This window comes from Plasmopara halstedii (genome assembly GCF_900000015.1).
Source record: "Plasmopara halstedii genome assembly, contig: Scaffold_2103, whole genome shotgun sequence".
In the NCBI taxonomy this organism is placed as follows: Eukaryota; Oomycota; class Peronosporomycetes; order Peronosporales; family Peronosporaceae; genus Plasmopara; species Plasmopara halstedii.
This window is the reverse complement of record NW_020189011.1, coordinates 172,028-185,287: the sequence shown is the minus strand read 5'-3', so window position 1 is coordinate 185,287 and position 13,260 is coordinate 172,028. Positions and strand designations below refer to the sequence as shown.

At 47.3% G+C, this 13,260-nt stretch overlaps 2 protein-coding genes across 2 annotated transcripts; one reads left to right on the top strand and one right to left on the bottom strand.

The window, feature by feature from the left end:
- Positions 1-1,270: 1,270 nt before the first annotated feature.
- On the top strand, positions 1,271-1,945 carry PHALS_03232 (-like protein; the record flags this gene model as incomplete). Its single annotated transcript, XM_024717511.1, has 1 exon — positions 1,271-1,945. The coding sequence occupies one exon, from the start codon at positions 1,271-1,273 to the stop codon at positions 1,943-1,945; it is 675 nt and encodes a 224-aa protein (XP_024583003.1).
- A 62-nt stretch (positions 1,946-2,007) lies between these two features.
- PHALS_03231 (NAD(P)-binding domain) lies at positions 2,008-3,742 on the bottom strand (the record flags this gene model as incomplete). The annotated part of the gene is made up of 2 exons (XM_024717510.1): positions 2,008-2,013; positions 2,108-3,742. 2 exons carry the CDS (start codon positions 3,740-3,742, stop codon positions 2,008-2,010), a joined length of 1,641 nt encoding a protein of 546 aa, XP_024583002.1.
- Between the last annotated feature and the right edge of the window lie 9,518 nt (positions 3,743-13,260).

The following is a 13,260-nucleotide window of genomic DNA, read 5'->3' as shown; positions in this document are numbered from 1 at the left end:
CACACCACAGCTCCCTTGGGAGAGTGACGGGTCACTCTCATGTAACCCCGTTACAATTGGGTCGCGCTGTTCAAAATCGGAAATTTGTACATATGCGGTGATCAAAACGCTAAAGCATTATTTTCAACTACCAAGACCAACACAATGGAGTTAAGAACTCGATTGCGCTTGCCTCTCTGGTTGAAATACACAATTGACAAAGAACCACCAGACACGACTGATACGAAATTGGTATAGAAGCGTGATCATTCATAAGCTGCAAGTAAGAACAAAAAGGCTAAAGCAGTTCGATTACTTTTTTGCTTATTAGCTTGTTGATGCCTCCATAGATACGTAATGACGAGATGAATGATCCATGTAACATTACTCACATGGAAGCTCGTTCATTGAGAGACGAAGATGAATCGTGGAAGCACAACGTATGCAGCTGTGCGGCTTGATGGCTTAACATAAATATTATGGTTGATCAAGATGCTAGCATCACAAAGTGCAAAGCCATGATGATAAGATGTAAGCACCTTTATCGCCAGAGCTCTATATAACATTCGAGCAAAAATATATTATATGCTGTAACGTCTGAACTGGTTAATGGATTAGATAAGACCTCACAGAGTCTTTCTAATTGAGATGCGAAGTCCGTCTTGCTCTTCTTCAGTTATCTGCTCGACGGGCAGATTTGAGTGTTGCCACGCGGTTGTTGCTTCGTATTTGCTACTTTACTCAGATACTTATGTATGTGAGCAAGAGCTACCGCTAGAAAAAACATTTTCGTGGAGGTGAGTGACAATAATCGAGGCACGATGAACATAAAAACTCGCGCAATACTCGTTTTGTAACGAGTGGACACATGTATTGCGTGGCATCTTGTATCGATTGGTTTACTCATTTAAATATAACATCCAGAATAGGACGATGGACAACAAAAAAGATAAGGCGGACGGACAGCTTATCCCATTTGACGATCTATTCACTAAACAACTTTAATACAACATGATATTCGAAAAGTACTGGTATCATTTATCGTCAAAGTCCTACGGGCTTGCAAACCATTCATCAGTGATCAATTAAAGCGTAGATCGGTATAGTGCAATAGGCAGTTGAAGTGAAAGAGCTTTAAAAACTTTGCCACCGACAATATTGCTACGAGCTTGTTTCAAAACGTACACACAAGTTTAGCCTAGTTCTCTTGGAATATCTTCGAAAACGAATTTCGACAACCTCTTAAAACCATTGTTGAAAATACGCTTTTGATCAAATCTAACGATTTGCTATGGCTGCCATCTCTGCCTTACCTTCCGACGCGCAGCAGCATCTAGCCAAACTCTCTGTCTGCGCCATAGCTGATGCCATGGCGCAACTAAAAATCCAAGGCCACATCGTGGACGTGACTCTCCTGCGCGGCATTACCGCCCCACTGACAGTAAATATCTGTGGACCTGCATTCACGGTACAAGTCGTACCTGCCACTGGTCCTGCAGTAAGCAAATTACCGTTTCATTACGTAGATTTGATCGAGGTGGGGCAAGTTATTGTCATCAGTGCGCCCACAGACACTACAACTGGTGTCTTTGGTGGATTGTTGGCCTCGGCCTCCAAGATTCGCGGTGCTGCTGGAGTCGTTACAAACGGACGAATTCGAGATATCGAGGAGATCAGCTCGATTTGCCTACCCATTTTTTCCTGTGGTACTACAGTTCATGGACAACGAGGTAGTACGATGGTTGCGAGTGTCAAGTGCCCCGTTGTAATAGGAGGGTGTGTTGTCCGCAACAACGACATCATAAGAGGTGACATCAACGGTGTCATTGTCATCCCTGTTGAGCATGCTGCTGAGATTGCAGCTAAAGCACAAATAATCGAAGAGCAGGACAATAAAATTGCAGATGCTGTCAAGCAAGGTGTGGGGCTACAGCAGTCCTTTCAGCAGTTCCGTCCGAAGCTTTAGAACCAAATGACCTGATGTAGTAATTTCAGAAAAAAATCGGCTGAGAAACCTTAGCGTGCTCATCAGGTCTGTGGTTAAGCAAAGCAATGAAAAATGAGCAACCATTTTCGATAGAAGACTTCCATTTTAATCATTCATAATTTTTACTCAAGTTAACGCCACCTGAAGATATCGCGATTCAAGCATTTGTTCTGGAATTGTTTGGAGCTTGTGAAGTGCGTGTGGGAACTGTACGCAATCTAGCAAGCACTTGCGCAACTCTGTCGCGCTTTCTGAATTCGTCACCTGGGTTGCCAAGTATTGAAGTGCGTCGTTCAGGAATTTCTTTCCACCACTCACATTGACGATCTCTAACTCTTTTACGACCAAACTATTCATATCCATGGCGATCGTCGATTGCGGATCCAGGTCAGACTGTGATCGCTCTACAAGCACAATGCAGCCCATAGGCTGCACCAATTGAGTGGCAAATACGGTCGAAGCTTCAGAACCGATTAGATCCACAATGGCATCCACCACTACCCCAGGCTGTTGAGCTATCAGGTTGGCCTCAGCGTCGGGCTGATGAATATTTAAAGGAATGATGGAAGCGTACTGTGACCACACAGACGAGCTGGCTGAAGACGTGATAATCACGTAGATATTTTGCGGTGCGGGCTGCGAGGCTTGATGCAAATATCGTAATAGCAAATTGGACACGATTATCGATGGTCCGTCTGCTACAATCGCAATGTTTTTTATTGATTGTCGGTGCAATTCGCTAGCAATGGAAAGAACGATAGACATGTCATGTGATAGAAGTGCCAGATCATCGGGAACAGTTGGAGGAACTACCAACAGATTTGAGACTGGCAGTACAATGTATTCGGCAAGAGCGCCACTGTGTTTTCGGTCCAGATTGTGGCCACTTTGACTCGTTTGATGATCATATTCGCGTTGCTCCTGCATGTCAAGTACATCATAAGGTGATGGAATGACTTTGTCGAATAACTTAATAGAGCTTGCATCATTCACTGAGTCTACCTGACTCAGCACAGACGGCTGTATCTGACAAACAATTCCAACAAAAAACCTGCCAAGCACGCCATTCTTGCCTAAAACTTTGCCTCGACAAGTTTGAGCATCGAGCAGCGATGCTGTTGCTCGTAAAACTTTTACTTTGGCTTCACCACTGGTGACAATACCACACACAATGCGACTGCATGATACAAGTGGCGAGTCTTCATTGCAACGAGAAGTAGCTTTGAGTGCCAGCATATCAACTGGTAGCATAGCGTCACCTTTCGCTATTGTCTGTTGCTCAACGGCCGTATCCCTTCCGTTCATTAACGTTTTTAGCAATTGACGCAGCTCTTTCTCCGTCGGTAGATTAAAATGCCCACTTAGCTCTTCAGTAAATTGCCGAAAGCTAGAATTATTGATCAAATCAACGGGTAGCTGCTCTTGTGCAAGCCATTTTGCAAGGGCAAGGTTGGCGTTCCCTACCTTAAGCTGGGTGTCTTTATCCTCTCTCATTGACTGCTTAACCACCTCTGACTTTTTCGGCTGTACGTGCTTCCTCTTGGAAACAAGAACTTTTGGTGAAATTTCATTTCGCTGCTCTAGTAGTTGCAATAGAGCCCCAGCGTGATGTCGCTCCAGGTGACGCGTGAGATTGTGCGTCTTATCCTTCAACTTTGCGCTACACAGCAAACACGTACGCGAGCTCACATCCTGTGCGCAAAGTTCTGGATACAGGTCACGAATGTCCACAGCTTGAATTCGAACGACTGTCTCAACCTCCGTTTCGTCCGCCATGGAAACGTTGGAAGTATGGATTTGCTATCATAGCTACAATATATGGAGCTAAATCAGATTTGTGATATAGTGCAATTTTAAGAAACAGTTGTAGGTGGTGCTTAACGCTAAATCTCTCTAAAATAAAGTTATCGTGAAGCCGACGAGTTGATAAGTATCGATAACGAAGGCGTCAGGGCGTTGTTATGGAAAAAGTGTGAAAGTGTAGCGGCATGATATGCGTCGTTCACCGAAACTTGACGGGTGAAAGCATCTCGCTCCTGCCCGCGGTCTCTCCGTGCAAGCGATTCAAAAGACGCGATCAGCTCGTTTCGTCGGATCATCGTTTTTGAATCGTCCGCTGCGAACATATCCAACCTAGTTTTAAAGCTCTGAACAAAGCTCTCCGATTTGTTGCTGAGAGAGCAGAATTCGATTCGAAAAAATAACCACAGATAGGCCATTTTGGTGAAAGACTTTGTGTAGATATCTTGGCCGTATATTAGTGTTATGATAGCTATTTTGCTAATACTGGCATCACCGGAAATGCCTTTAAGATGATCAAAACACATATAAAATGGATGGTCAGCACTCTGTCGGGACCAAATTACTGTTGGGAAATTAACGTCAACAGTGAGAGCATCCTTTTGACACGTCAACCGTTAGAGTATCCTTTTGACACGTCAGCACGTCCGTATGTAAGTACTAATCCATTTGTATGTTACGAATCATCTGAACATAGAGTTTTCTGAGATATACACAATTTTAAGAACACGATGACCTATCGTATGCCTTACAAAAAATCTGAATCTAAGTCTTCAACCATATGGCACATCCCGAAAAGCAGATCCGTGCAGCATTACGGCAGACCTTAAGAAAAAAGCAGTATGAAAGCTGTTGTAAATACTCAGGTTGCAGGGATCTTTGAGCGTAGAATGTTCGAAGGTGTTCTTAGGGAAGTTAACGGTGTTTTAGACACGTGAGCCTCGTATGAGGCGACAGTAAAATGTGAATTGTGGATATTCACATCAGAGAATGGTACGAGGTTACACGTACCCTTGTATGAAAGGGTAGGTCACCAAGATGGTGTGACCGCACAAAGCTGTGGATTACACAAATTACACAATGGTGTGGCTAATACTCCTTTCCCAGCATGGGAAGACGAGAAAGGCGAGGTGCGCTAACGGTGCAACTTGAGCCCAGCGCGAACCCTGCGGACAACGTGTCCGTTCCGCGACCTCTCGATTTCGAATAGAAGTACTTTTGTTACCAATCGTCCAGACGTGGCACATAAGCAGCATTTGAAGGCTGCCCACAGGGCATCCCTCATGCGATCGTATCCACGTTCGGTCTTAGACCCTCGTCTGGATTATGGCTTCCGCTCGGCAGATCACGCTGCTGAAGCATAAGACGCGATCACTCGATCCTTAGGCGACTACGTAGTCGGGTGCTTCGACAACAACACAAGCTGAGCTTGACCAGTGGAAAGCTCTCCGAGCTTGATTTTTGGTACTTAAAAAATCCCAGTGGTTAGGTACCGCGCTCGACTTCGAGATGAAAGAGGAGGCCATCCTTACCCGCAATGCGGACTATTCATGTGGTGCTCGCCCCTAGCAAACCCGCTGCAGATGATGAGGAGCTCTTTAAGCGATGGCTGCAGTGGCACCGAGAAGTTTCCCCACTGTCTACCTTACAGCGAAGCCACAAGGAAGTGAACGTGCGCGTTGGGAAGACAGCGTTGCACCTTGAGTTTGATAAACTCAAATCGCCATCTCCGATTTGAGTTTATCAAACTCAAGGTGCAACGCTGTCTTCCCATGTATTGTCGCCCTGCAACACAAGGAATCATCCACCACGCTCCCGCGAGCTCTGTGGTTTCTCACACAGGTGATCCTACGACCATAGCAGCTCCGAGCCACATCTTAACCTCAACTCATGCCCCTCTAGCCTTCCGGGCTACGGCCGAGAAGCGCGGGGCTCACGACGATGGGATGCGTCATGATCCTTCTGAACATAAGCATCTACGACGTCTGGATAGTCTTGCCGAAGTGGCACCTAAAGCTCCCACGAATTCTCGGAGTTTGGGTATCCCCGCCGCTTCTCAACATATTGGGTTCGACCCTGTCGACGACAAGGCGTACCACGATATAATGGTTGCCACCATTCTGATCGAAAAGAGTTGATGCGTACGATGACAACTTGGTTGATCGCCGTCCGGTGACTGGCGATGCTCTTCGAGCGTTAAAGAACAATGTCCGTCGTCATCGGCATTCTGCCGGTTATCTTGCCGAGGTCGCCTACTGCTGTGCGGAAAACATCGAGAGCGTGGAGCACTTGTACACTGAATGCCTCATGTTGTGGATTATCGCGCTCTATCGGAGCAGCTCCTAGCCGTCGAGCAGACGAATACGTCCCTTTGTGACGGTGGAGCGCCTTGCGCTGTTGAAAACGGAAAATGTTGCACTCCGTGATCAGAACCAGTTACTAGTTCAACTTCTGGGTGGGCGAATGCTCTTGGACGCCGCCCCGGCGCTCAAAAGTGTTCGCGCTTACTTGCGCCGGACCCGGTTTGGCTTAAGCAAGCCCACATTAAGACCGTTTGGGTGCGCATCCTTCTCGGAAGTTTAGCGTATACGCGAGGCCTCGCTTGGCTACGGCCTGAAAAAGGTCCAATTAACCATGGACGGAGCTTTGTCATAATGACAACAGAGACTGAATGTGTTGTAATTTCTTTAGCATTCAACAAAACCAGGTCTCCAACCTCAATGTTCACCACATTTCTTCTGCTTCTTCCATCTGCATTTTTTCTTAGTGTCTTTGCTTTCAGCCATCGCTAATGTGTCGTAGGTCACTCGGAAGTTATCGACTTCTTTAGGTACAGTAAGGAGGCTGACATCAGCTAGCGTTGATCTTTTCCTCTCTCACCGAGCCCTGACCCATGAGATGGCGGCGTTTGCGGGACCCGAGGATAAATAATCCCGTTAACGTAGAACGGCGTGTAGCCGGTAGATGAATGCAATGCCTCGTTCAGAGCAAACTCGACGAGTGGCAGCATGGCGCTACAGCGCTTCGGCGTCATAGCGCTGACGCTGCGAACGAACGTCATCAACGATGCGATACACGCGCTCAGTCTGACCATCGGTCTGCTGATAGTCCACTGTTAGACATAGTCAACTTGGTGCCCAGCGCCCTGAAGATTGTAGCCCAAAACTTCCCAGTGAATCATGGGTCTCTATCAGAGACAATTGACTCCAAGAGTCCATGCTGTCGAAAGGCACGATCGACAGAACCGACGCTGTATCCACACCGTCGATGGTGTCCGGCACCGCCGCAAGATGAGCCATCTTGCTCAAGCGGCCCACAAAGACCGCAACACCCGTGTTGCCCGCCGGGTACTTTAGCAGGCCAATTACAAAGTTCATCTCATGGCTGCCAACACCCAGAGGGTCTCGGTAAACTGGCTAGCGGTGCCGCCGCATTCGGAGCGGATTTCACCCTTTGACTTGTCTCACACGCGCGCACTTATGTGCTCGTCCATTTGTAGAGCTTGAACCACCAGTAGTGGCGACTCACCGAGATGTACGTCTTCTTACGACCAAGATGACAACAGTCGTGGGCCTCACAGAGGATACGGATTTCAAAGCCTCATCGTGAGTACCCACAATTCGTGGCGTATCCGTCGAATCGGTGCTATAATACAGTCACCCGTTGTTCAACGAATATCAGAATAAGCGTGCTCATTCGCGCTTAAAATTTCTTGTCCGAATTTCCAAACTCAACCTGTAGCAGCGCTTCATACATACCATCACCCACGTATGCGGCGCGGATCAAATCCGACACTGGCGACGTCACCGTCGTACCATGAACAAGCTCATAATCCGGCTCCCCCTTGATCATCGTGCCATGTCCAAGTGGTCTGCGTGACAACACATCATCCAAGGCATTCTGCTTTCCTGGATTATACTTCACCTTAAAATTTTATTCTGTGATGAAGGAGACCCACCTGGCTATCCTCTGCGAGAAGGAGGCGACTGAGTCGCAGTGCGTAATGACGCATGATCTGTGTAGATCACAAACGGCTTTGATCCAAGCAGGTGCACCCCAAACTTGACAAGTGCATACTATATCGCAAGTACTTACTTGTCATGGACAGGATAGTTCCTCTCCGCAGACTAAAGCTGGCGAGATTCGAACGCGATCACCCGATCTTGCCGCTCGGCGTCTGCTTGCAGCAGTGCACAGCCAATGACAAAGTCCGCAGTGCCACAGACGACTCTAAAAGGACGATAAAGGTGTGGCATCGTCAGTATTGTTGCATGAAGGATGCTGTCTTTGACCCTGCCAAAAGCCTCCCGATGGTCGGTCTCCCAACACCATTCCGCTTTCTTGTTAAGGAGATTCGACAATGGCCGTGCAATTTCCGCATAATTTGCGCTATATATGTGCAAGTAGTAGGCGAGGCTAAGCCACTTACGCAAGTCCATAGGTTCTTTAGAACCGATCAGTCCTCAATGATCTTGACCTTAGTGGGATTGGCTTGTAGGTCACGGTCCACAATGAAGCACCCTTACAAGAAGATTTCCTTACCGCCAAAGATGCACTTTCCGGCATTAGCGTACAGCTTATTCGTGCGCATGCAGTCGAGGACCGATCTCAAATGGACGATGTGGTTTTCCACAGCTGCCTCCCGTGCCCCGCATGACTGTGGACGAAGATGTCGTCAAAGTATGTTTTGTGCATACGGCCGGTGGGGCCTGAACAATTGCGTCACAAGACGGTTTCATGTTGCTGGTGCATTTGCCAGTCCATGGGGCACCACTCCCAGAGCATCCCACTTGTAGTACTCACCGCTGTCAGCAGAACGTCATTCGCTCTCATGAGCAATCGGTAATACCCATCGACCAAGTCGAGTGCGCTGTACTTTGTTCAGCCAACCATTTTATTCTAGAGAACATTCTTTCTAGGAATCGGCGTCTGTGCCGGAATGGTGGCAGCATTTAGCTTTGTAAGCGTGAACGATACGCCACTTGCCGTTTGGCTTCCGGACACAAAACGTGAGTGTCGAATGGGGAGACATACTCTCACGCACGTCATTTTTCGCACGGAAAAAAGCGTCAGTGGCGTCACACTGCTTCTTAGGCAGGGGCTATTGGCGTGCTACACAGTATTGATTTCCCGGATCCAGGTCGATCTACCTTCGTCCGGAGGTAGCACCGACGGCTGGTCTCGGGAGACGTCTTGCAATTCTATTATCAAAGGATAGTACGGATCCGAGGGATCCATCAGGATCGACGACCCACTTCGTGCGTTCAGCCCCCTCATAATGTCCTCCAGGACAGAAGCGACGACGAGTTGACCTCCTCGTTCGGTCATATAACGACCACCACGACTAAATTACCTGCCTTCAAGGCACCGCCACAGTCTTCGAAGGACATCTCATTCAGCTTAAGAAGAGCATCAACCGCGGAAATAGCGTCTAGGGTGAAGTCGATGTCTTCCTCCACAGTCATACCGCTGACAAGGGTGTGTAGTGTGCGCTATCGTCTACGGTAGACACGCACTGGATCAGGGTCGACGCCTTGCGTCTTGCAGATATCATACGGCTTTGCCGTCTCATTTCTACAGAGATTTTAAGTCTCATCGAGACAAGTGAGAACACAATTTTAGCGTCGTCCAGTGTCCCCACACCCTGCCCTATTGTAGACTTGATGTTATCAACAACATCCAACAGATAGCTGCTATTTCCGCAGTCTTCATCCAGTGGATTACGTGCCACTCCACGCGCATCACTGGGGCTTTGCCCAGGATGCCTTGGACCTCGTCCGATCATGCCACTCTTGGCATGCAGCAACTACTTTGTTACTTGAGCAGTGCTCGGTGGGTTATGTGTCACTCTACGTTCAGCCCGCGAGCCATTCTCGGAGCTCTTGAACAATAGGTCTTCAGTGGTCAACAACTCAGATTCTCCGATACCCAGCACATTGACCGTTTCGGTCTAGTGCCCGCGCCAATAACGCTTCTGCTTCCTAGCAGAGGTAGGTTCATGACTCATCATGGCTCCACCAAACCACGTGGGCGTAGCGCACAAGGTACTCGACCTCTAATCAATCCATGGCACTGGTGATTCAGCCATGTCATACCAACGATGAATTCATACCTTGCATCCAGGTCTAAGACAAAGCGATCCACGCTATCAGAGCCAAGAAACTTGACACCGAGATCCACAGTATCCTACGGCTCAATGACACAATCCCCGTCACTAAGCGAACAGTGGCGATGTCATTCAACCGCGCTTGAGCGCCTCAGCATACAGCTGACTTCCTTCAAATGTGGAGCGTCGGCCAATTATGCCAGACGCTCCGGAATTAATAAGGATCTTCCATGGCTTCTCAAAGCTATTCACGTTCGCTTTTACGACCAGAAAGCCCGGCTTGCATATACTTTTCGTTTTCGAAAGCACGGAGCTCTTCGGGGCTGGGCCCTTCTGCCCTCTACCTCTTTAAGACACAATAGAACTCAGTTCGTTCCCGGTAGATAGCCCGCAGCTCGTAGCTCTCCCTCCTCTTTTTTCAGCATTGCTGAGATCCATTGGCTCAGGCTCGCTCGACGATCTCTAAGGGTGTGCATTCAAACCATGTCGTGCCGACTTAAAGTTGAACTCGGCATTTAATATCGAATTTACCGCTTCTTTAAAGAAGACGAACGCACACGAAAGACTTCCTTTCTGGTCACGTCCGTGCGAAGTCTCTCCATTAAGACGGTCACTACGACCGCCTCGGGAGAGGATCGGCTGTCGTCCCGGCAGTGAGAACCCTCAACTCATGGGCAAAGTCCACCAACTGCTTCTTGCCATGTCGGGTGTCAAGGAAACGCGATCACGCTTAGTAAAGCGGCAAGAACAGTCGTGAAAGCTGCAGCTACAGCTCCCTCCAAGAGAAGGATGCCGAATTAACCCAAGTGACGCACGTAGGTGGCCATTCTCGCGTTTGTTTTCTGAGCATGGAGACAGGAAGCGCCACCCATTCTGGAGCATGTCTGATGCCATAGCTATCTCGGCCTCTCTTACCCAGAGCAAGAGATTCTCTACATCCTAACCTTCGAAGTTCGTAAAGCATACCACAATCGGCCTCGGTTGGAAGGAGTCATTCGTCGTCGACAGTGGCGTCATGGTCGCTGTCGATTCCGACGGCTTCTGTTGTAGGTGCTCTAGCAGAGCAATTTCATAGCTTAAAATCGCCTCTAGGCGCGCGTTTATCGCTTTGGGACACCTTGTAGGCGTAGATTGACTGCATGTGCTACCAAGTGCAGTGGGGTTGTCGTAGCTTTTTGCTTAAAGGAAGTTTAGCTAAGGTCACCAATCTTACGTTCTATACAAGAACCAGAACGAGTGCAGCGGATCAAAAATCGCTGCCTCCAAGAGTACTTAAAAACTATACCAAAGTAGCGCCGCTTTTCCGTTCAAAAGTTGAATCGTATGTGATTGTTCTAGTTGCGGCAAAGCCTCCAATATCCAAAAACGTTAGGTTTTCCTGATTAATATAGTAATACCTTATTAGTATAGGAAAACCTGATTAATGTGCATCACTTCTGGCAGTCCTGCCACGTAGTGGCTTGTAGCCACACTATTGTGATTATGTAATCCACACCTGTGTACGGTCACACCATCTTGGATGACTCGCCCTTTCACAGAAGAATCTGTGTTACCCCGATACAGTCGACGATTATTGCCATCATTGCGGTATGACATATCTCATGATCCATACGACGCAAAATGCGTTCGCCACCATATTTTGTCGACCAAGCCTGCCCTTCGTCTCAGAGGTATACTCAGCATAGAACGATATTTTCCCGCCATGTCGTGGCGGTGTCGATAGCATACGTGATCTCGCACATCACACACTGTAGCCTGAAACCCAACAGTTGTATAATGAACCTAACAAGAGGATACTAAATGGCCTGTACCTCTTTATCATTGACGAGATATATTTTCTCTTTTGCTTCAAGCTGAAAAAAAACCAACGCAAATCCGCGTTCAATTTCAATGGCATCAGCTTGAGTCAAAGCACGGCCTAAAGGTTTCCATTAAAACACGAAAAAGTGGAGTCATTGCAGATGCTACGAATGAGGTATTGGCAGGGCAAAACATGCTAGCTAAAGATCAGGACTCAAAGAAAAGAAACAGGGCTCTATGTAATTCTAATCAAAAATACTAAAACGTTAGAGCATAACTAGATTATAACTGAATTACACAGGATCAATTACATTACAAGCGCAGCAAACAGCTCAGAAGCATTACACAGATTCCAAACGCGAGACGTGTTGATCATACTCGAGTGAGTACGGCGAGCAAAAAAGGGATCGCATGAGGACAAGGACTTTCAAACTGAAGACCATTGGTTCTGGCAAAATGGATAACAAACTCAAAACAGCAATTTCACAGCAGGATTTAAATATATAATTGCCCTAGATTTGACGAACTCAAAAGCTACACACTGCTCGGACATACTTGATTCGACGCGTGAACGTTGGACGTGGGCCAAACGCTTGCATTGCTACAGCTCGTTCCAGTCGAAGTTGCAGACTTGGGGTTGAAATTTCCGCTTAACTCGCGGATATACAGCTTCAAACTCCACATAACCCTGAGTGTGGAAACGGGTCATAGAGACACCATAGTATATTAAATTTATTGTTTCGGTCGTACAGCTTGGCTTTCGTTACTACGGGCTTGCTGTGCATTTGCTTACTTTACATTATGCGCGGGTGACTCGACAAGCACGGAGCTCTAAATGTAGTGGCAACACCACCGAGACCGTTCGGGAACGCAAAACAAAACATCCTGACTTAATCTCTATACAGTCCGTATCTAGCGTCTAATAAATACATTTGGTCCGGGCGCTAACGTTGTCGCCGCGTCCGTATGTCATCTGTCAGTCTTGGACATCGCAAACTTATTGTCGCAGCCGGTTGTGATCGAGACAATGTCCGATGCGCAAAACAGGAGGCAAATAAAATACTGATTCCGTTTGGTCCCACCATTGCAGCTGATACATATTTTTAATCTTATTTCGCCACTTATACACATTTTGGCAATGCGATAGCATCACCATGTTCAGCATATTTACGCGGGAGCTTGATACGCCAGCGATTCAGTTCAAGCCCTTACTTTTTAATTAGAGATATTTATTTTCTGATACAGCTTTGATCCATCTCAGCTTTGGTCACAGCAGCAAAATCCCTGATGCTCAGAAGCTTCCGTTTTGAAATTTTTTAAACAGTCTTAACGATAAACAATGCGACAAAACCTTTGTTGTCTGAGCTAGGTCAACATTTTATTTAAAATCCCACCCTGAGTCTAATCTGAATTGCTAGTCTTCTATAAGGGGTCATACCATTGGCTTTAAATGAGAGTTAGAAGCTAGGTACCATTCAATCGACAAAAGACGTGTATTTAAAGTACTCCAACAGATGTAGCACCTGTGGACGCAAAACCGTTCAGACGCGAAGACATCATGAAAGGCTTTGGACATATTAATCGCGTG